At 40.0% G+C, this 23,337-nt stretch overlaps 1 protein-coding gene across 2 annotated transcripts; it reads left to right on the top strand.

The window, feature by feature from the left end:
- The first annotated feature begins 1,239 nt into the window (after nucleotides 1–1,239).
- gtpbp3 (GTP binding protein 3, mitochondrial) lies at nucleotides 1,240–23,132 on the top strand. 2 transcript variants are annotated; one of them, XM_030049096.1, is made up of 11 exons: nucleotides 1,240–1,553; nucleotides 2,369–2,637; nucleotides 3,631–3,717; nucleotides 4,637–4,719; nucleotides 6,195–6,314; nucleotides 10,978–11,050; nucleotides 12,593–12,736; nucleotides 14,918–15,083; nucleotides 18,545–18,675; nucleotides 19,063–19,237; nucleotides 19,721–23,132. In XM_030049096.1, the coding sequence occupies exons 1-11, from the start codon at nucleotides 1,495–1,497 to the stop codon at nucleotides 19,950–19,952; spliced, it is 1,539 nt and encodes a 512-aa protein (XP_029904956.1). In that variant the 5' UTR covers nucleotides 1,240–1,494; the 3' UTR covers nucleotides 19,953–23,132. The 2 variants fall into 2 exon arrangements, with proteins under 2 accessions (XP_029904956.1, XP_029904955.1); XM_030049095.1 differs by having other exon boundaries at nucleotides 2,366–2,637.
- The last annotated feature ends 205 nt before the right edge of the window (nucleotides 23,133–23,337 follow it).

Here is a 23,337-nt window from a genome sequence, read left to right as displayed (position 1 = left end):
ACACACACGGGTGCACATGTACCCTAGTATTTGTGTTTATACTGAGAAATGTGCATTATGTAGGCTACGAGCAGCTGCAGATACCAATAATGTTTAGAAATATTTAGCCACATTCTGAGTAATGTACAGCAAAATCATCAGTGTTAATGCACGAGAGTCTAAAATAAGCAGCACAATGTCAGTTCACATTTCTACGTAGACATGAGTAGGGAGAATAGGGCTTCCGGTGGCATAAACATGCTCAAAATCCATTGAGAGGAAGCACATTGGATGCAAAATTGGCACATTTATTACAGTTTAATGCACATACATGGAAAAAAAGGCATAAAGAATGCATAAAAATTAACACAAATAGGCCGTTTACATGCAGTTTTAATCTTGGTGCACTTGCTCAGGCAGCATCAAGGATAGTCTAGATAAATCCACACCCATCAGAGTTAATTTAACACTTGAACATTGTTTAGAACAGACACTCTATGGTCGGATTAGCCCTGAGTGGACAAACAACTCTCCAATCAGCACCTAACAACTTCAGATAACTGTCACTGAAAAACCAACCCTGATTAAAATTGATTTGCTCTGTGTTCATGGGCCATTTTGCCCCTTAAACAGCACAATTTTGATCATTTTGGTTCCTAATGGCTCTCTGTTTTATCCATATTGAATTTGTTATTCTCTATTTAGAATGAATGCAATATATGGGCCATGTCCACTGCCTCACACAGAAATGTCTATTAACCAGTCTACTTAGCATGTTTTTTTCTGAGTGAGCATTAAAACATGAAATAAGTAAGAAGTAGTAACTACTCATGAAGAATAAAAGGCCACACTCGGGTGTAAAACGGTTTGAGTTTGAGCCTGTATTCTATTTTAACTTTTCATTTACACATATTTACACATTTTTATTTACACACATAGATAGATAGATAGATAGAAAGACTAGTTATTCAAAATCATGATCTTGAAACTAAATGTTTTCTGTAACATCTTTTTTTCAGTTGTTCAATGGACATAAAAGTTAAAAGTGAAAAGTACAGGTGCAATGACAGATATGACACAGTAGACCAAACAAAAGGCTTATGGAGCCACACGGACCAACTTTACCGGCGCACAGTGGGCGGGCCTTACCTTAGATTGACAGCGCCTGAACAAATGAAATTCCATAGCGGTTGTCATTGTGTCGAACCCCGACCAATCAAAATCCTCAGAGGGGGCAACAGCTTTCGCCGTGGTAAATGTAAACGGCAGAGGAGCTGTAAACGGCGTGGTGTTATTTGAAAAGAGATAACTAAAGACAGAGGTCGTTATTAACAATGAACCATCTCCATTTACCAGCTACAGTCACTGTTTAAAGTCTCCAGTCAGTAGCTTCGTAGCTTCAGTCTGTATTACCATGTTTTTGTGAAGGACATAACAGGTTTCGTAATGTCAGTGTTTTAATGCAGTCACAAGAGAAACACAAAAGTCTTGAGTTAGGGGCTTGTAGGTGTAAATATGCTGCCGTCCATCTCTGCAGGCATATGGAGAGGTGCTCAACACATACTTAGGACAAGGTTTGTTGCAGAATTTCTACTTAATATATGTTTTCTTAACTTGTTTGAGAAACTGCCCTTTCTATCTTTTCCCAAAGTTGGTGTATTAGTTAAAGTGACTTAAAGGCAGTGAGGTAGTGCTGCCCCTGTAACCAAGCAGCATATACAGGCTACACTATATTTAATGTTGTATAACACAGCGTATGTATCATTATGTATAATATATTATTTCTCTAAATATTGTATTGATTCTTGAACCATTTGTATTTATATGTCTTGTATGTGCTCTTCATTTTCATTTGATGCCATGACATGTGCTGACTGAGTGCATTGTCCCAATATTGTTTTAATAAATTGAAATGAGAAGATGAATTAATTGCTTTGACTCATGTTGCCAACTTGCCACGTTATACAGGGTGACACAAAAAAACGGGAACTTTTTAACAATCCAATAAAACCAAGAGTGATGGAAGAAAAATATTTTATTCATAGTAATTGAAACCTTAAAACATGCCATTTAAGAAACAATGATGGAATATTCATTTTTTAAAAATTGTGCTGCCACTTGCTCATGTCTGCCAATACGCACTTCAAAGATTCCCGTTTTTTTGGGTCACCCTGTATTAGTCTGAGCAGGTGTTACACAGTAGGATGTAGTTTTAAGCTCTGTCTATACATTTTCAGTCAAATCTGCAGAGTATTTCAAAGCATTTTCGTGATATAAATTGTATTGTGATCCAGGTGTTGTGTTGTGTATTGTATTGAGAGGTCCTTGTCAATACCTGGCCCTGCTCTTAAGTTGCAGTGTGTTTTACCTGTCTCCTTTCCTCCAGCAGGGTAGCTCCACGTAGGACAGGGCTGTGCACCTGCGCCGGTATCCCAGGCGAGCTGTGTGATGCTGGAACCATCTTTGCATTGTCATCGGGTCATGGTCGGTGTGGGGTGGCTGTGGTGCGAGTCAGTGGTCCCGCCTCCACCACGGCCCTGAGGTGCATGGCCGGGCTCACGCACAGCCTGCTAACCCCCCGCACTGCCCTGTTACGCAGCATCACAGACCCCCAGTCCAAAGAGGTGCTGGACCGCGGGCTGGTGCTCTGGTTCCCAGGTGTGTTTTACTGCAGCGTGTGTGTCCAGTAGTTAACAAGTAGGCTGTGGTTTTGTGGTCGTGTACGGGATGTTCTCCTCTTGTGCTCCAGTGAGCTTTAATAAACTGAATACACTGTGATGCAGTATGATGTCGTGCTGGACAATATATTGATATTTGTAAGAGATTAGGTATTATTTGGGATTTTGGATATTGTAATATTGTGATAGAGCATATGTGTTGTCTTTTCCTGGTTTTAAAGGTGGCATTGCAATAAAGGAATGCACTTTTCTGAATGTATTAGGCTATTCAAGCTGTTATGTTATTTGCCTCTACCTGCTTGGTCATCATATCATTACTGATGATTGTTTATCATAAATCATTTGTGTATAAGTATCTTATGAAAGCACCAGTAGTTATCCCTACAGTATCGATTCTGAGGTATTCGGTCAAATGTATTATGATATTTGATTTTGTCTAGATTACCCAACCGTAACATGATGAAAGATAAGATTCTAATAATGCATATGATGGATTTTAAGTAAATATTATCTTGTATCACACCAGGCTTCCTCTTGAGAGATCACAGGAAACACACAAATGTCCACACCCCATACTTGCCAAGTGAGATCTCATAAATTTACACTGTTTGCCCAAACTAAGTGATAGTATCTGTCAGAGGAACTTCTTCACTCGTAAGAAATTACAAATTGAAATTTAAGGGTAAAGTACAAAACTGTCTCTCAAACAGTCTCCTGTGTGGAGAGAGCTGGGCTCATCCAATCTTGATGGTATCTGAATATTGAAGTTCAGATTTTTAAATAAACCTCTTGCTTCAATTTGGAGCCGCTTCCTGTGTGGCTGTAACAATGCAGTGATCATTTAATGTAATCACATTGTGAGGACATGTTTGAAGCTGTACTTTTTACTGCCTGCAGACCAACTTCGATGAAAGCATTCATAACATTTTGCTCCCCAAGATTTTTGATGTTTGTACTGCTCTTGTGTTTTCAGGCCCACACAGTTTCACAGGAGAGGACAGTGCAGAGTTTCATATCCACGGTGGTCCTGCTGTCATTACGGCGGTCCTGCAGGCCCTAGGTAAGATGTCAGATGTCATATACACACAGTATGATACAGTATCACACAGCTTGATATAAAACAGCATAAAACACAACTCAGTAAACTATGATGTAATACACAGTCAGGCCATTAATCCCCGGTATGTGTGTACACAGCAAAGATAATGCTTCCGTGGCTTTGACCCCTTTGGTTTGAGCCTTGATGTGGACAGAGCCTCTGAGCCAAGTATCTGGTTGTGCCATGTGACTGAGTATACATCACTGTGACTTGAAAGAGAAAACCAACAATAGTATTTTCACTCTAAGATATGGATAATATGAGCCTTGGCAAGCGTGGTAATCCTACTGAGAGTGACTAGAATATATGTTTTAATGCAGTGCTCCCATTGTATTGCTAGAGGGCAGTATTGTATAAATCAGAGAATGTTTATTGATGGTTTCAGCAGTCATTTGTTTAGTCAGCTCGGCTCAGAAGCAGTGAAATTGGAAATGATAACAATGACTAGGCATGACATTTCTCTAGAAGTGTAAATTAATTCAGAGCTAAATGACGCTCAGCTACCTGATGTGGACAAAATAATGCTGAACGTTTTATCTTGGCCAGATGGTAGATGGTGGACCGGACATCTCCACCTGGCAAATGGCACTGTGAATAGTATTGTCTCCCCTAGATTGGTTTTGAAAAATGGTTTTGAAAACAATGAAAGCTTAACCTGTTCAACCTGCACATTAATGGGTGTTTTCGATATTCCAAGTGAACCCAGAGTGACCCACTGACCCTCCTCAGCATGCGTCCGTGCATATGTGCATGTTTGATGCGTGCCCATCTTGCACGTTTGTTCATATTTATACAATGTGTGTGTGTGTGTGTGTGTGTGTGTGTGTGTGTGTGTGTGTGTGTGTGTGTGTGTGTGTGTGTGCGCACGTGTGTTTGTCAGGAAGCCTGCCTGGCATGAGGCCGGCTGAGGCTGGAGAGTTCACGCGGAGGGCCTTCCATGCAGGGAAGCTGGGCTTAACAGAGGTAAAGCAGGAGGAGCAGATTAAAACACACACACACACACACACATACTCACAGAGAGACATCAAGCACATACATCTAGAAACACAAAAGCATAAACTCTGTATTTATGAAAGCTAGAAAACAGCACACATACATACAGATGTGTTTTCCATGATACTGCAGGGTTTAAATACCAAACAACTCCCTGTCACAAGGTTTATATGGTTCAGTCGCTCTCTGCGCTGTCATCTCTGTAGGTCACTATTACATATGCATACAGTGCTAATGAAATCACAGCACAACGGCATATTTTAAAATTACGTCATGAGCTTTGGCATTTATGTGCATATTTTAGAGCTTACTCAGAACAGTTTTTATTTGGCTTGATGCAGGATGATGAATGGGATCAGGCACAAATGACCTTGACAACCTGTTTTTGTGCAGTTCACTTTGCTCTTTTTTGTGGAATTGTCATATATTCTTGTGTGAATGCAGCCACTGCCCCCCCGTTGGCTACAGTAAATGGTTCATGGGGATTCCTGTCAGTCTTAGAAAAATGGAGCAGTTTTTGATTAGAAAATAACTTCATACCCAGCCTTAGGCAATATAAAATGTCTTGTTGTCGGTGGGAAAATGTTTTAGGGTTCAAAACAAAATAAATATGGTGGTGTAATATGGTGGTATAAATTTAGTCCTATTTTCCAATATGCCTTCCAAAAATATAATTTTTAAGATAAAGAAAAATTGCCCCCAAAATGGACCAGAATGCACATAAAAATATATCTCAAAGGGGCAAGCAGTGCCTTTGGAAAAAAAAAAAAAAAAAAAGGTAATTTTTTTCTGTAGTAATGAATATCTGATGGGATGAAATACACACAGGAAATTTGTCATGGAAGTCAAAGCTGTAAGAAATAAAAATGCCTATTAAACAACACCAGCATCATGTGTTGACAAAAAAAATAAATAAATAAAAATACAATTATACAACCACTCCTTGAGACACATTGCAGGGGAAAAAAATCTTTCAATCATACAACTAGTCAATATACAGGGTGTCCATAAAGTGTCTTTACAATTTAACAAATTTATTACAAAAGCAAATGAATAGACAAATCTGTGGCAATTATTACAAAATGAGGAGTAGATATTGAAGGGTTTTTTTTGCCTCATTTAATACACCTCTATATGGGCACCATTAGTTGCACGAAGCACATCAAGACGGCACTCGATTTCTTGCCATGTTCTCTGCAGCAGAGCCTCATCAATGGTGGCAATGGCATCAGTGATCTTTTGCTGAAATACACAAATGCAATGTGATTAAAAACTTACTTACAGTACATAGAACAAATCTGATTAACATATCTCATCAATTGCTTTTGTAATAGATTTTTTAATTTGAAAAGAGACTTTGTGGACACCCTGTACGTAAATTAGTGTCTGTGGTAAGTGTTGTAAACGGTAAATTCTCTCTCATTTCTGTTGCCGTGCGCTCCAAGGTGGAAGGCCTGGGCGATCTGATCCACGCTGAGACGGAGGCCCAGAGGCGGCAGGCTCTCAGGCAGATGTGTGGAGACCTGGGCCGCCTTTACCAAGACTGGACCTCCAGGCTGAAAAGGGTAAGGAGTGCAAAGCGTGACGTTAGGGCGGCTTGAGGGTGTAAATGTCTTCATGGATAGTACAGGAGCTCCGAGAGTCCAAATCCTGCAGGCGGACTTGCAGAGAGACACGTGTCCATCAAGAGCTGGAGGCTCACATGAGGAGCAACAAATCAGTGACTCGGAGATAAAGGAATCACTGATGTGTAATTACTGTGGTTTGTGGTTTCAGTTTTGGTATTGAGGTTGGTCTCACTTTCCTTATGTCTTAGACTCATCTCAGTCTCCTGCTCTGATTTGGACCTTTCTTGGTCTCAACCTTCTATTGGATACTATCTAGACACATAAAATTTGTGTAACTTTATTAAGGTTTAGTTGACGATTTCTTTGCCTAAAGAGTTCCTCAACTTTACCACGACCTGGATGACTGAGAATCTCCACAGATTTATTAGGGTTTGATTTATTTCTTTCCAGTGCCAAAAAATTTTTATTTGGTAATTTGAAGCAGAAAAATATATAAATTAACAAAACAATTGTACTCGCTGAAAACCACAGCTAGATAATGAGTGTGCAGCTTTCTTTGACTTCTTCTCTCTGACTGGGCGCCTCATTATGTCGTGTGTGTGTGATAAATATAGGGATCTTTTCCAATAAACTTCCAAATCATGATTGTCCTTTTACAAAGTGCAGTACATGTACATTTTTCAGTGTCTGTTTTGGGTCTTGTTCGAGACTCCGACCTGCTCCTGACTGAAACTAACTGGATTTGATCCTGAAATTAACATTGATTTGTCTAAGGTGGTCTTGACTACAGCCCTGGCAGCAACAGTATTAAGATAGTTCAAGGAAGGAGCTTGCGACTTGGAGGATGTTCAAATTTCCACAAAGTACTTGACAACTTTATGGGCGCTTGCCATTCTGTTTGGAAATGCTCCATGGACAGCCTTTGCACCAAATCTCTGACAAAGCTCCAGGAGTTCTCTCAGTTGTGTGTGTCTGAGTTTCTGCAGCGACAGTGTTTTGGAAAGAAAGTGTCTGAGCTGGGCCTTAGGTCAGACGAACAATAATTTGACACCCAAACAATGGTGTTTTTTTATGTGTACAGCTGGGTTTGCACCCTGTGCTGTTGATGGATTAAGATACGGGAGTGTGAGGCTTCCTGTTTTTGTGTTGCTGCTGCACTGTACCATTGTGTGTGTCTGTTAGAGTGTCATGCTGTGAATCAAAAGATCTATATGGTACGTGTAGATAATTATCTCGCATCCTATCCGTTATTAGAAAAAAAAAAAAAAAAAAAAAAAAACAGCACGTGGAGGACCTCAGAAACGTCAGAGGAAAGAAAGGAAGGGAGCTCCTGGAGTTAAATTGACATGTGCTGATGAAAACTTAAAGTCAGACAGTGTAATATGGCTACAATACAGTATTAAAACAATACATGTTTTTTATGGTATATCATTTGATAACTCTTATTGGATTAAAATTCATTAAATTATATTTTGTCACATGAACATGATGCCACACCTCTAACCAAAAGACTTACACTGGTTTCTTCTCCATTGTGTTTGCAAACTATGCATTGAATAATAATATTTATTGTTGTTATTATAAAAATTACTATTATTTTTATTGTTTAGATTTTTATGACAATAAAATGTGATTCGCCACATAACTGTAAAAACAAACCTGATAGATCTGTTTCAATAAACTTTAAATAATAAGTAATTGCCTGACCCTAAGATGATCAGGAGATTGAAGAGTAATATCCAATTCATTCATTCAAACATAGACTGATATGCCTTCAAATTTGGGCACTGATCTAGGATCAAATATGCTTAATATTTAGATAAATTATTATTATTATTATTATTATTATTATTATTTGTAGTTGTAGTAATAGTAGTATTGCAAATGCTATTGTCATTTTTATTATGTGATCAGGTCAGTGACCACTGCTGTCCACTATTCTGTTTATAATTGCTTTGTGAATATAAACACATGCTGTGTATTATTTTGTGCTACCTTGGAACCGGAGCTGAGAATTGTTGTTGGGTTGTTAATTTGGATCTTCCTGAGAAAAGCCTCAAGTGGCCAATCAAATCCCCTTTTCTATTTTTGACTTTCTATGAACAAGGTGGTTTAGAAAGGCATCGACTGTATTGTGGTGCGATGAACAATGCTCCTTTCTCTGGAAAGCTGGTTTGGCACTGATGTGGGTGGATTAACTATTGGACGTTTAACCTGCTTGTGTCAGCGCTTTGTGTCTGTCCTGTTGTCAGTCAAGACGCATATGGTGTGTGCCAGGATTTTGTTCTTCATTGGATCCTGTAACCAAATGAACGAGGACCCCATTTTAAGGTTGGGTTGATATTCTTTAGAAGTGAAAAAGGATTGAGGCTACTGTAAAATTTCCCCATCACAATGTAACAGCAGTGAGTAAGTCAGTGCTCCTGCTGTTGCTGAAGACTCCACACTGGGACAAAGGTGTGTGGATGGCGCATCTGATGTGTTTTATGAGCAGACAGAACAGCAGCACCCGCATGTTGTTGTGCACTTTCCTGGCGCCTGAACCAACTCGACAGACAGTTCTCTGTTGAGAAACATCAGAAAGCTCAGATGTTATCGCAGACGTTCGTGAACATCAGGCAACATTTTTAACCTGGCAGCCCTCCAAAGGCCCATCTGTATTTTTGATACAGATGATACTTTGTACTTGGGCGCTGCAGCTCAGGAGGTAGTTTTGTCCTCTGTGAATCTGAGAGTTCCTAGTTCGATTCCCAGCTCCTCTAGAGAGTGCGTCCAAATGTCCTTTAGCAAGACACTGAACCCCTAACTGGTCCTGGTTGGCAGCTTCGCACCTGGCATGCCAGCATCTGCCATCCATGTGTGACTGTGTGTGTGAATGGATGAATGTGAGGCCAAGGTTGTAAAGTGCTTTGAGTGTACGTTAGACTAGAAGAGCGCTATAGAAAAGCTATATAAATGAATCCGTCTACAAACAAGATGCTTGGGAAATACATCTCATGTACTGTAGTTTTACTTCCTTTAACATAACTTGAAGACAGGGTACAGGAAGATTCACAATTTCCTTTAAATGATTCAGTTTTATTTGAGTTTGTAAAAAATAATTTGAGTCAATGATGAGATCTGATGGTTTTGGCAGCCAAAAACTTATATCTATTAAATTAACATGTATAATAGTATAAGACTATCAATGATCTCATGAAATCTGAGAAACAGCAAAAACATACTCAGTAGAATTATTTACATTACACTTGAATTACAGAAGAATTGTGTTATTCATTGAAAAGAAAACATGATAGACAAAAATGTTACAGTTCATTCCAGTAGATCACCACAACATTTGGTCTGTTGTTCAGAACGACAAATGATTTGTCACGATGATGGTTCTGTCGTGGCTGGAATAGAAACTCACATGTGGATCATTTCCATTGCATTTATTAACAAGCTGGCATCATACAACTACCCACTGGTGGAGATAGCATGAGAATGACAAATATAGGAGAGTGAGACTTTATTATATACAATTCAGTAAACAACATCTGGTGACTTTGCTTATCCTGAACACATGTCAGAGACATTAACCGTCCCCTGTGTCGAGAGATCATGTTTTTCCGACTTGCTGGTACCAGGTCGAGAGAGTCGAGATAACCATATTTGAACATTTGAACATCGTGACACTTTGGCCTGCAGATCATATTATCATGCATTGATGCAATGAATGAATAGCTAAATCCTTTATTTCCATACTCTCTGTCAGTCAAAATGCTGATATGGTGGTGTATGAATTTTCACATTTGTTTCATATAAATCTGTACAAATATAAATACATAATGGTAACTTAATTAGGTCTATTGACAGGGTATCAATGTGCCTTCACATCTTGATTTGCGTCGGGTCACTGACCACAGATAAATGCTTCAACTTAATGGATCTAAGCCAGAACCACGACTCTTCTGAGAACTGATTTGGGAATAGAGACCAGGAATGAGTGTGCTGTTGCAGGACCTTGGCACGAGACCTGGCACACCATTCCAAGGTGTTCTCCCTTGAGAAACTTCGTAAAGCTATTTGTTTGGGCCTTCCTGAGGAAAGTTACTAGAAGTTGCACTTATTTTTGACTGGGACTTCTACGAATCCAATGTTGTGAAAGTATACCTTCTGTACTGTGCTTCGGGTCATGCCCTTACTGGTTTCATGCCCAAACAATGCATTTTGGTTTCCTGGTTATGAATGAATTGAAGTATGGGAGTTTGACGCTTCCTGTTTTTGCAGCTATAGTACTATTGTGTTTATGTTTTCAATGTCAATCACAATTCTGAATGATGCTGTGATGTAAGTAGTTTTTCTGCCTCTATATTCTATATTAAAATTGATAAAAATGTGACAGAATGGCATACACTGGCAAGAAATTTGAAGTCATCTGAAATTAAAGTAGTCTAGGCAAAATACGAGCCAATTAAATTAGTCCAGGCACCGTTCATATGCCTCAGATATGTATGTGTATAAATGAACAAAATTCGTTGCCTGTGACTTAAATCATTGGCCCTATCCCTGTAGAAAGCCTATAAACCAAAAATGGAAAAGATGAAGTTTTATGTGTATTTGGATTTGCTACTTATTTGCTATTTTTCACACGCCTTCTCTTCTTTGCTGTGTCCCACAGTGCCTGGCCCATGTCGAAGCCTTCATAGACTTCAGTGAGGATGAGCTCATTGAGGATGGAGTCTTAAACCAAGGTACCTATGCACTTTGCCCTCCAGGTTGTGGAAAAATAACAACATAGGAATCCCTGGGGGGTTGTGGGGGTCCGAGGACTCTGTTTCTCTCTCAGGAGCAACGGGTTCGGCTGGTCTTCCTGTTTGGATCTTCAACCAGCCAGCAAGTGAGTTTGCTTCACTGTAGGGAGAGATGATAGACATCAAACTGCTCCGAAGACAGTTTCCTTCAGGAAGAGGGGAGAGAAGGCCACGGGGACACTGAAGGCATTTGTCTTGCCTTCAAAGACAACCTGCCATGTTGTTCACAGGAATACTGCTGTCAGCAGCACTGACTTAAAGCCCCACTGCTGTGTGTGTGTGTGTGTGTGTGTGTGTCTGTGTGTGTGTGTGTATCTGTGTATGTGTGTCTGTGTATGTGTATGTGTGTGTCTCTGTGCTTGTGTGTGAGTGTGAGGTCACATCAGCATAGTATTTTTGTGATTGTGCATGTAAAAACAGAAGGCTCCCGCACACTTTTGATTGATTTGCAAAAAACATTTTATTCTGCAAACAGCAACAACATTTAGGTCCTCAGACCCACATCCTGTATTTTTTTAACCTGAATAATTTTTTTGCAAGTAAGTCCGTAGTGTGTGAGTTTCTCCGGTTAATAAGCCATTTCTCCAATACTCCTCTCGTTTTGTTCAATATGGCAGAAATTAGCATCACAATACGGACTTTGTATGTATGCAATGAGGCAAAATTTAAAGTATAACTTGTAATAAGTTGTAATAATAAGTAATAATTTGTTTAACCGATCCACCCCAATATGGTTCTACTGGAAGACAATAAACAACATTGAATTATTGTGCAGCCCTATGTTAGAGTATGTCAGTTTTTGAGTGTGTAAGCCTATTGACCCGTCACTTGTTTGAGTGTCTGTGCGTGACAGAGTGTGTGTGTGAGTGTGCAGGGAAGGGATGTCTCCTGTCGCCTGCTGTCTGGCATCGACAGGGCGCCTCAGAAGCCTCACATGTTGTCAAGTCGCAGCAACAACAAAGACATGGGAACTGGGTTTATTTTGGTGTCAGGAATGTTGGCTCATGCATCAGAGGGCAAGCAGCAAATAATAATAGACTAAGATGCAAAAATAGAATACATGCCATAAATAGTTTTTACTGCTTACTTTCATGTTTAACATATTTATGTTGCAAATTATCCCCAGTTAGATGCATTGCACACTACGCTCACGATATTCAATAAGTTGACACTTACTAACACTGGTTGAGCCAAACACCTTAGTGACATATTCCTGGTCTTACTGTTGCACGCCGGTTTGTTGAGAGCATTTTTTCGCTTTTATCACATGCGGAAAGACACAGGTCCGTGACCCAGTTTTTCTCCAGACGTGACGTGCCAGACACGGCGAACTTCATTCTTTTGCTTCAAAGGGTGCAAATTCTTTTTACAAGGCCATGAAAGTGAAGTTGAACTCAAAAACCTTCGTCATGTCCTGTTTCTCTCTCTCTCCCTCGGTGTGTGTGTGTGTGTGTGTACGCACTACCCTGCCCACGCTCACAGTGGACACATCGGTGTGTGATCTGCAAGCCGAGATGGAGAGACACCTGAAAGATGAGAGGAGGGGCGAGAGGCTGCGTAGCGGCGTCCAGGTGGTCATCGCAGGAGCCACTAATGCAGGGAAGAGTAGCCTTCTGAACACACTGTGTAAGAGAACATTGTACACACACACACACACACACACACACAGAGGGAGTAGCATTAACATGTACTATAACGTCTAAATTGTTTTATATACTCTTACCAACTGTGCCCCACGCAGCCATGCTGCTTGATCTCGTGGAAAGAGCAATACAAATGCAAAGAGTGTGTTCGAAAGTGAGACAAATGCTTTCCCCCACAATGACAGAATTGCATGAAAGAGACATGAATATAAACAGGTAGCAGGTTAACATTGGAATAACACGATGGAAAGTAATATAATACAGTATAATACAATACTTCCTCAGCCTTGGTCTCACCAAATACAATTAAAACATGATGCTATCTCAGAACACCACATAAAAAGCTCAGCATCACATCTATGAACATGCAGAATGCAGCACACGTTTAAAGAGTGCTGTTTATTAAATAATTTGAATACAATAGGACCACAAGATCCTTTGTATATCTTCTTTCTTTTTTTGGCACAGTTACCCTCCCAATCTTAGTCTCTCGTTCGCTCTCAGTCTCTCACTCTCATCTCTCATCTTGACCAGCTTTAGTGCATAACTTGATTTCGTAAGTGATAATCCAGTCAGATTGTTTCCTATATAAGCTCCAAGGTGAGTAGTAACACTTCCACATCCACATTTCTAGACGTGTTGAATTCCAGTGTTTTAACTCAAGTCTGTTTTTCTTGATTCAGAATTAGTTGCTTCCTGACGCTTTGAGTCTGGTCGAGCTTCAGTCCTTCAACATATAAGGGACTTTCTGTAAAATGTGCAGAATTCAAACAGCAGTCATTTAAAAATAAATGTCCCCAGTATGCTCACGTGTTATACTTGAATCATGCTATTTTAGTTCTACCTGCTTATGTAATTGTGTATCCACATTTTTTGTCTACCTAATGAAACGTCTCTTGTTTATGTGATGAGGTTATATTTGTTTGAGGTATTGTATCCTGAAACCATTTAGTATCATTTAAAATAAACTATAGTTGTGGTTTGGCAGGAGTTCCTCACAGTTTCCTATCAGAATAATAGGCGTATTTATCAGACTTCAGATACAATCCTGTTATTGTTTCCTATTGAGCTTAGTCTTTCCCATGGTCTGGACTTACACCTTGTCAGCACTGACAAGTACTAATGAACTGACCCTGTTGTGTGACGCGGAGTGTGTGGGGATTGCCAGACTACGCAGTTCCTGAATACAAGCAAAGCAGAAAGGATGACTGAAAATATCTCATATTGCCACCGGAAGACTAAACACTTAATTTACTATATATGTTACTACGTGCAACCGATATGGTTTATTATGTCTGCCAGGTGGCTGTCTGGAGGAGATTATGTGTTTTGTCTGGTGTGTGTGTTTATCCACAGCTCACTACTGGGTCTAGAGAGAAGCCTTTAATAGTAATGTTGAATTTTATTGTAATTTGTGCCCTTTTTGAAATGCGGATAAGCCATATGGCTTCTGGCAAAGAGTCAGAAATGGCTTGTGATAAACTGAAACATATAGCGAGAACAAGATATACAAGATGTATGTTTTCTGTACCGTACTGTATTATATTTGAACAATTGAATTTGTAATTTGAAAAGCGTTTGACAATACAATTGGCTGCTGAGTCTCTCCCGAGTTTTGCCCAGCTCATAGTTTGGCCAGTAGTCCAGAGAATGGGAGATACGTCTGGTGGAGATCTGCGCTCTACTGAGTTCACTCCTCTGGTTTTGTATGTTACAAATGGATGTGGTTAACAGCAATTTTGCCAGCTGTAAAGTGTTTACCGGCATATTTTACATATATTGATTTGAATGTTTTGACGTCTATATGGATGCATTTGTAGCATACAATGCCTGCTTACGCTGCAAAAAATATCCATCTAACAGTCATTCAATGCAGCAAGTCAGTTCATATCTTAAAATCTCATTTCATGGAAAATAAAAAAATGCCAATAAAGTGAGATTACTGTACACTTGTTTTTAATGCAAATAAAATTCTTTGAAGTATATAAGTTGCATTGCCGTGACACTTCTGTGACAAATTTCTGAAACAAATGAAGCCGCATCAAAAATAAGTGACTAAATGTCATTTTAAGTGGGATAAGTTTGCTGTGCATGAGCTTGTTCACCATCAATACCGGTGGCAAAGCTCCACAACTACTTTTGATCTCCTGTTTTTACTTCCCAGGCCAACGGCCAGCTGCTATCGTGTCCCCCATCGCGGGCACCACCAGGGACGTAGTGGAGACGGCTCTGGACATTGGTGGCTTCCCGGCCGTGTTGAGTGACACCGCCGGCCTCAGGGACAGTCCTGACCTGGTGGAGCGAGAGGGCGTCCGCAGGGCTCGAGAAAGGTATAAGAAGGGAGAGATTTCTTTTCAATATTAGTTTGCACATCAGTTGTAATTTTATGTTATTTTTTTTTTAACTGAACCGTGAACACTTGACTAGAAAAATGGCTTAGATTAGATATAGATTAGATATAGCCATGGATGGTAGATCCACTTTCCAAAATCTGTTGCATGAGCATTTCCCTCCTCTTGTTCTTAAAATAGTTCAGGCAGACAAGTGATCGTGAGAAATTAAGGCCAGGAATGGGAAAGTTCGGCCCCAGCTTCAAGTTAGTTGGACACTGGAAGTTTTTGATCCAGGAGTATCTTTATATACACATTATGTTACAGAACAAAATTATTGCAATTTTTTATGGCAACACATAATAAATTGGCCAAGACACTTGGATGAAGTCCATGAAAACAAAGAAAGGAAGAAATAATTCAGTTTTCTTCCCCTCATGCAGCATGTTATATTTTGGAGATGTCTGTGGAACATCCAGAGTTTACATTATTGCTAAGTCACAGTTATAAATACATGGGATAAACACCCTCAGGAGGTTGCGTAATCAAGAGCCACTTTTCCTAGATGTAAAATATTTACCATTAAGGGGTTTATGTGTGATGCAGAGAACGGGCATATAGGACCATTCAGTGACATCTGTTTCCACTGTTTACACCACAGAAGAATGGCAACACTCTGGCACCATCCTGCCTCTTTTTTCACATGCAAAACAGGCAAGCAAGGGCAAAAGAATTCACACACTGGCATGTACAAATACTTCTGAATTGACTCTTAAACACTTAAGAGCTATCCATAGTGACACGTTACAGCCTCTGAGTTTTTTTATTAGTGAGGGAATGGAGGAAGTTAGGGCTTGTGATTATTTTTTATTAATTGATCCACACGGGGGAGGAAAGTTCATGTTTCCAAAGTGTGTATTGTTTGTCACGTGGTGTGTTATGATGGGAACAGGGTAGAAATATAGCAGCTCTAAAAAAAAGAAAAAAAAAAAAAAAGCCTTATTAATTCTTAAATTAGTTCAATTTTAGATTTGGTCTAATGCTGTAATGGTCGATATTTATCATTTAAACCTGAAGTTACTGACAGACAGTGTTTGTGCACATATACAATATCTTTATATTTTCATGTCAAAAACTACAAATTTTAAGTGTTTCCTGCTATTTTGGGTGTAAAAAATCTCTGCAAAAAGCATTTAGACCATGAGACATGAAAACTGTATATAGAAACAAAAATTACACCATATGAAATTTGCAGAGTTATCAGGCTCTGAGGGCAGAATGAGGTTGCACACTTAAAAAAAACAAGAACGTTTACCCAAATAAGTTACAACAAAAGAGTAGAACTTCATCGTTTCATTATTTCATAAATTGCTTTTATGTAGCTATGCTCACGGAGGAACCTGCATCATATCGGATTTAAGCGACATTAAAAACCAGTGTCACCTGAGTCAATATATCAGTCATTATATCTGTAACTTTATTATAACAGCAACAACAATGATAATAATAATATTGATAATCGTAATGATGATAATCTTTATTTATAGAGCACTTTTCAAAATCAACATTACAAAGTGCTTCATAAAGGCAGAAAAACTAAAGTAAATTAAAATAAAATAAGGAAAACTGTCATTAGGACTATAAAAACCAATAAAAGATGGTGAAAAGAAAATAAAAACTGAATTAAAATCAGGAAAGGCTCTCCAACACACACACATGAATGCAGGCCCTCACTTTTACGCAAGCACATCAGTCTTTGCACGGAGTGACATCACTCGTGCAGCTCGCTGGCGGTCCAGACAGGCGGGGAGGTGCTGTCTCTGTAGGAAGGACAGGCAGTTCTTGTGCTGCAGGGACTTTCTGACTGGGGAGCGGGTCAGAGGCTCGTGACCTGGGCCGGAGCAGGAAGGACATGGTAAGTATAAGCATCCGCTGCTGCCGCTACTACCTCAGGGTGGGGTGTGTGGGCAGAAGAGGGGGTGAAGTGGGATGGGGGTTCCTCAGTGACTATTTACAGAGGAATACCAATTAGTTTATTGAACAGAAAGAAACTATTTACTGTTTATTTTACTTACTCGAAACTGTATACTGTGGTATTCATACAACTCATTAATGCAAACTGTCTTTTTCCGCAGCAAGAGATCCAAGCCTCTGATCTGTAGTGTACCATGAGATGTGATGTAGTTTTTGTGGGGTTTTTTTGTGTGTTTTATTTTACTTTCTGAGTATGAATTAGATGTGCATTTTTGAGTGTTATCTGTCATGCTGTTTTATGTTGAGCTGCTGTCTTAGCCAGGTTTCTCTTGGAAAAAGATTTGTGTTGATGAGATTTACTGAATAAAGGTTAGATTAAAATCAGTAATAAATAAATTAATACTACTGTACAGCCTGGAGCTTCTCTAGTGGATGGAGGCAACTTTGTGGAGTAATACATTTTTCAGGACTCTTACATTCACATTAGCTTAATTTTTTAATGATTGATTTGGTTCTTAAACAGAAAATGTCACCCCCCATTTAATCCACTTCATTTATTTTGCCTGATAGTCTTCAAGTGCCAAGAGGCAGAGAGGAGTCCGTCCTGACCCACAACTCTATTATACTGCATTGTATTTCAAGTTTATCATAAATGTTCATTAACATAAACAAACTGTCTTAGGACAAAGGGTTAACATATTTGAATGCTGATACGGAGTGGTATTCGTCGTTAAGAGAAGTGAACTGGACATGCACAGAGAAACATTTAGTCACCACTCAAGCACAATGGAATGTCAATTTATCAAGAGATATTATGTAAAATACTTGTAGGTGGATGACACAAGCACTCAGGCATTCAGTAAATGACCCCAGACACCTTCTCACCCATACTACTTTCCTCTTGCTGTCATTTGGAGTCACAATCATGTGCAGTTACCCAATGCAACATTAAATCATTATTTATATGCTGAAATGCTTGGTTGAAGAAAAGCTTAATCTGCAGTGGTGAAGTAGCTTGGTTTGTCGTCATGTCTGACTTTTCTGTTCAAGAGGTCTTGCATAAGAGCCACTTGAGCCACAGTATGGCTGTTGATTTAAAAAAAAAAAAGATAAAGAAAGAAAGAAGTGCACTATTGGTAAAATGCTATAATGTTTGTGTTGCTTAGTAGGCAGCAATGTGCTGGCCGAGGGTCCTGATGAAAACAAGAACTGCCATATTTCACAAATAATTTTCTTCACAGACCTTTGTCCAGCACCAGTGAATGACAGATTCAAATAGCCTGGGCAAAACACAATATATACTGCATGCTTGTAGTTTTATTTATTTTTTTGATTATTTCTATTCTACTGTAATAAATATGGACAATTGAAGAAATACTTCACTAACAGCTTCTAAAGTGTGTGATAACATCCACAGTTAGGACTTGATAAAATCCTGTAGCCTTATTAATAACTCTCGGTCAAAAGGTGTGCTTTCTCTCCTCCAGGGTGGAGCAGGCAGACCTGACCCTGGTGGTGGTAGACTGTGCCCAGCTTCCCTCTGATGCCCAGCAGGCTCCAGCCTTCCTCCAGGGGCACCTCAGCAGCATCCTGCCCACCCAGGAGCGTTCACAGACGGGTACTGTAATTAGAAGTCTTCTGTTGCAGCAGACACTTCATCATCTTGATTTTATGTTTGCCTAATTGCTTCTCATAATATTCTGAAGGCACTAATGAGACATGAAGTTATTTATCGACTTTCGTCTTCATTTCTCTGGAGCAGTTGATGGCAGGCTGTAGTTGGCAAAAATAATAGTCGTATTTTCACCACAGAGTAATTAAACTAGCTAGTAATACTGCTATGTCATTTGTGTTTCTGCTTCAAAAGCAAAGTGTCTTGTAACATCAGTCACATCAGTCCTCTATAGTACAACTGTAAGGTGTATGTGTGTGTGTGTATGTCGTCTTTGTTACGTTATGCACCTTTTTAAGTCAGATCTATTATTCCTGTCATCCTTTCCTTCAGAAAGGTGTCTCCTGGTGCTGAATAAGACTGACCTAGTCTCAGAGGAGTGGAGGCAGCAGCTGGAGACGGAGCTGAGACGCTCCTCTGGTCTCCCGCCCGTCTGTCTCATCTCATGTCAGACTAACGAAGGACTGCAGGACTTCCTCGCGGCCCTGCACAGCAGTATCAAGGCTCTGTGAGTTACTTCAGGATTCATCAGTGTCGGCTTCTGAAGTGTGCCGCGATGTTTTAATGAGTGTTGGAACTAAAACTAAATTTATCATTTTAATCCTGCCGGAGGAAGGTACTTTCCAAAAGCATCTTCAGGTGGCTTCAAATCACCTTTTTCCCCATTGTCAAGAAATCATCTTGGCATCTCATCTCATTACATGTTCTCATTAGAATGAATATAAAACTATAAAAAATGACATCATAATATATATATCAGTGCACCTTTTTATTACTTACACAATATCTACATCCCTATTTTTTTTTTTTTTTAAACCTCTGTCATATTGTATTTCTGTTTCTTGGACAGGTTGACTGTAAAACTGAATTGCCCTTCTGGGATTAATAAAGTATTCTGTATCTGTATCTAAATTTTCCCATGGATGGACCTTCTGCTAAACTGCCTGATTGTGTTTTTTTGCTGTTGTGTAACTTGCGGTGTCCTCCCTAGGTGTGGTGACCCTCTGTCTGGTGCCCCCAGCCTGACCCAAGCCCGCCACAGGGCCCACCTACAGCAGTGTGTCGCAGCCCTGTCGCAGTACCATCGCTACCGGGACACTGACCTGGCTCTGGCAGCTGAGGGTGTCCGGTTGGCACTCACAAGCCTGGGCCGGATCACGGGACGGGTTGGGGCAGAGGAGATCCTGGATATCATCTTCAAAGACTTCTGCATTGGGAAATAGCTAGAAGAATAGCAGTGACATGTGAGAAGAAAATGCAGACTTAATAATAGCCCGGTCAGAGAGGAAGGCTGCAGAAAGTGTTATTCTTGTATGGTCCCAGAGTATCCATAAAACGAATGAAAAGAGTATTAAAAAAAGCATGTGACACGCTTTGGGACAAAGCAAGGGGACAAAAGAAAACAAAAGTCTTGGCTCAAGAGTCAGCCTGATCCTGTGCCACAGAAGAATGTGACTCTTTTGATGCTGCTTTTCAACAGACTCATAAAATTACAGAGTGATGACAGGTGCCTCAGAGGCCTCATGTACACTGGACAAGTGTTTGGCAAGTCTTGAATCATAATCCAAAAATAGTTTGTGGCCAAAGAAACCCTTTTGTAGGTGAATATTAGAGTCTTGGGTCACAGTTTAATAAAGGAAATTTTCAAGTTGCAAAGTTAAACCACCTCAACAAGGTTAAGGTCTCATGGTTTGGATGTTTTTGCTTTTTAATTGCAGGACAATTAAATAATTTTTTTTTTTTTTTTTGATGCTCTATACCTTAGACTAACTGTGTGCCTGTTATGTACATATATAGTTATTTATTCTTGCCATACAGCTTGGCAATCTGTTTTGAAATGACTCTATGCATCATGGCACAGTTTTTATAATCTTTGATGAGAATGTATAAGCCTTTGGGCTAGAATATATGGTGGGACTTGTGTACGATTGATGATTTTTGATTTTTGTATTTTTGCTTATTGCTTATTTTTTTTGTACAATTCACTGTTATTAGCCCGGAAACTCCCAACAAGAAATGATGGGGAGAATTAAAACTGCGTTGCAGCAGTAACAGAGGACGGTCCAACCCTGATCTTAAACTTTTTGTGGACGGTTCAGCATCTCTCGACCCAGAGACAGGTGGAAACAAAGTTGGCTGCGCTGTGGTACCCACATGCGGCATTCTCATTCATATCCTTTACCATCAAAATCGTCAGCACAAGCTGCAGAACTCAAGGATAAAACTGTTCATGACTTTGGCACTTTGTGGAAACACTGAAAATTTTTAACATCATCAAGCAGACAAGCAATTGCACACCACCAGCTAGTCTCTGACCTGCTAGATGCTGTTCTGCTCCCTAAACAGGAGCTCTGTGTAAATGTGACACGGTAAAGATCATGTGTCAAAAGGGGAACTGTTATCTGGATTTCATTGAACTACAGCCAAATGAGGGTAAGAAATACTGTTTGGTAACTGTGGTCATGTTTGCAAAATGGGTTGAAGCTTTCCCCAAAAGCAAACAAGATGCACACACAATTGCAAAGGCACTGCTTACTGATCAGCAGTGATAATGGCACTCCATTGGTCAACTCAGCACTCCAACAAGAAGGTGACACTTAACCTGACTGGCGAATACTGTGCTACCCCGATTCCCGATAGGTTTTCCTTTAACAAGTGGTTGAGGGATAAACTTAGCCCTTGGGTTGCAATGTTGGCCCAAATTTTAATTCCAGTTCTGATCACCTTTGGTATAATACTGTGTCTTTGCACATGCACCCTAACTTGCATGAAGGCTCTTGTGTATAGATGGTTTGGTGACACCATTTCCAGCCCCTCCTTAACAGGTAACTATGTGGCAGTGGCTCATGATGATACACACTTTTCCCCCTGATTCGTTTCTTGCCTGTGCCTGGATGCCACCCCTTGCTGGCGTCTTGGGCGATGATGAAGATGACACCTTTGTGTAGATGTTGATGAAAGGTTTTGGCTTGCTCACATCCTTTGTCAAGTGACGTTTGTGACATTTCTCCTCCATGTGGTGCCATTTTTGTCAGCATTGAATGGGAGTGGATTTGCACTCTTACATACCACCCTTAATTATCAATTAATCTGGTGGCCACCTGTGTGATGTTTGATTAGACTCATTTGTTTGTGAATTCCTGTTAATTAGAATTTCATCAGGTTTTGCTGCTAAGACATTGATTGGTGTGGATTCATTTTTTGCACCATTATCATGATTCATTTTGTTTGGTACTGACTAATCTCATTTAAAACCAATCAACCAGATTTGCATGGATATTTTATTCTATAGGATCCCATAGAAAGTATTAATTCTAAAGGGAGATAGCTGTTTTTTTCTGAGAAATCTATTGGAAAACAGGAACTGTTCAGTCACTGTCTGATATGCCTTAGCATCTGAATGACCTTTGTACAACCTGTTTTCTATAAATGCACTGAACCCTTGGCGTTTGTTGTCAGTCTGTCAGTCAGCTGTTTGATCAGACATTGTGCTGACACTTTTGCAGAAGCTTTCAGCAAAACTCACAAAGACAATCTCAGTCTTAAGAACTTCATTTTTCAGATTATTTCCACCACAACATGTAATCTTTAAAGGTGATCCATGAAGTGTGATGACTGTTTTTTGGAGCAAAATCACATGAGAAAACTAAGTGACCAGGCTCCTGTTCTCTTCATTGCAAACTGTATTTTAGTCCAGCTCCCATAAATTCAAGGTTATATTGGGACACACAAATCTGAGTGTCTATGGCCCAGCTCCTCTCTGCTGTGTGGGAAAAAGACATTTTCGAGGTGATGCTGTCTGTGTCCTTTGTTCCCCTGTCAATCTGGCCTTGATCAAATATTTATGTTTCCTCGCTGAACTCCTCACCCTTCTTCCCCAGTTGCCTTTTTCTCTCCCAGTCTCTGACGACATTGGTCCTGCTGTACACCAGCAAAAGTTCCAGTCTCGCTCTCTGTCTATCTGTCTCTTTGTCTCTCTCTGTAAGTGTCGGAGACTCCAGATTAACTGACCTTTCCTCTTTCCGAGCCGCTCTGTCACTCTTTTCTCCCTCTTTCATCTCCCCCCTGATTAATTACAAGGCAGAGGAAGGGAGTTCGGGCTACAGGGAGGATCCGTTAGGCCTGATTCATCTGTGAAGCGGTGGCCGTTTGACATCCTTTTGAACCACAGTGTTTACTACGACAGGGAAAATGTGTGTCTCTGGGTCTAAATTGAAACGGTAGTAGAGTGCTGATGAGAGTAAAGATGAATGGGGTGAACGACGTCTTGAAGCAGGCCTTCAGACAGACGATGATCACATTGTTGTTATCCGATAGTATGTGATCACTTATCAGAGGCTTGATAATGAAAAATATTCTCTTGTTCAGTGACTTCTCTGATGAATAAAACTTGTACCCACTTCCCATAAATTCATTGTGTGTGTGTATGTGTGTGTGTGTGTGTGCAAGCCATTACATCCAAACTGTTAAACAAAGGATTTCCTAAGAACAAGCAGCAGATTAACTCACCTGCAGCTCTGACATTCATTAATTCAGGGTCAGCGCTGCACTAATGGAGAGGCCTTTGTTTAAAGGCTGCGAGTTTATCTTCATTTATTTTCTTAAGAA

This window comes from Myripristis murdjan, chromosome 4, assembly GCF_902150065.1.
Source record: "Myripristis murdjan chromosome 4, fMyrMur1.1, whole genome shotgun sequence".
In the NCBI taxonomy this organism is placed as follows: Eukaryota; Metazoa; Chordata; class Actinopteri; order Holocentriformes; family Holocentridae; genus Myripristis; species Myripristis murdjan.
Note: the sequence above shows the minus strand (reverse complement) of the source record. Positions and strands in the feature narration are given on the sequence as shown.

Coding starts and splice junctions, on each gene's coding strand:
- gtpbp3 (XM_030049095.1), top strand. CDS start 1,495: ATGCTGCCGTCCATCTCTGCAGGCATATGGAGAGGTGCTCAACACATA. Junction 1,554..2,365: donor CAACACATACTTAGGACAAG/GTTTGTTGCAGA, acceptor CCTTTCCTCCAG/CAGGGTAGCTCCACGTAGGA. Junction 6,315..10,977: donor GGACCTCCAGGCTGAAAAGG/GTAAGGAGTGCA, acceptor TGTGTCCCACAG/TGCCTGGCCCATGTCGAAGC.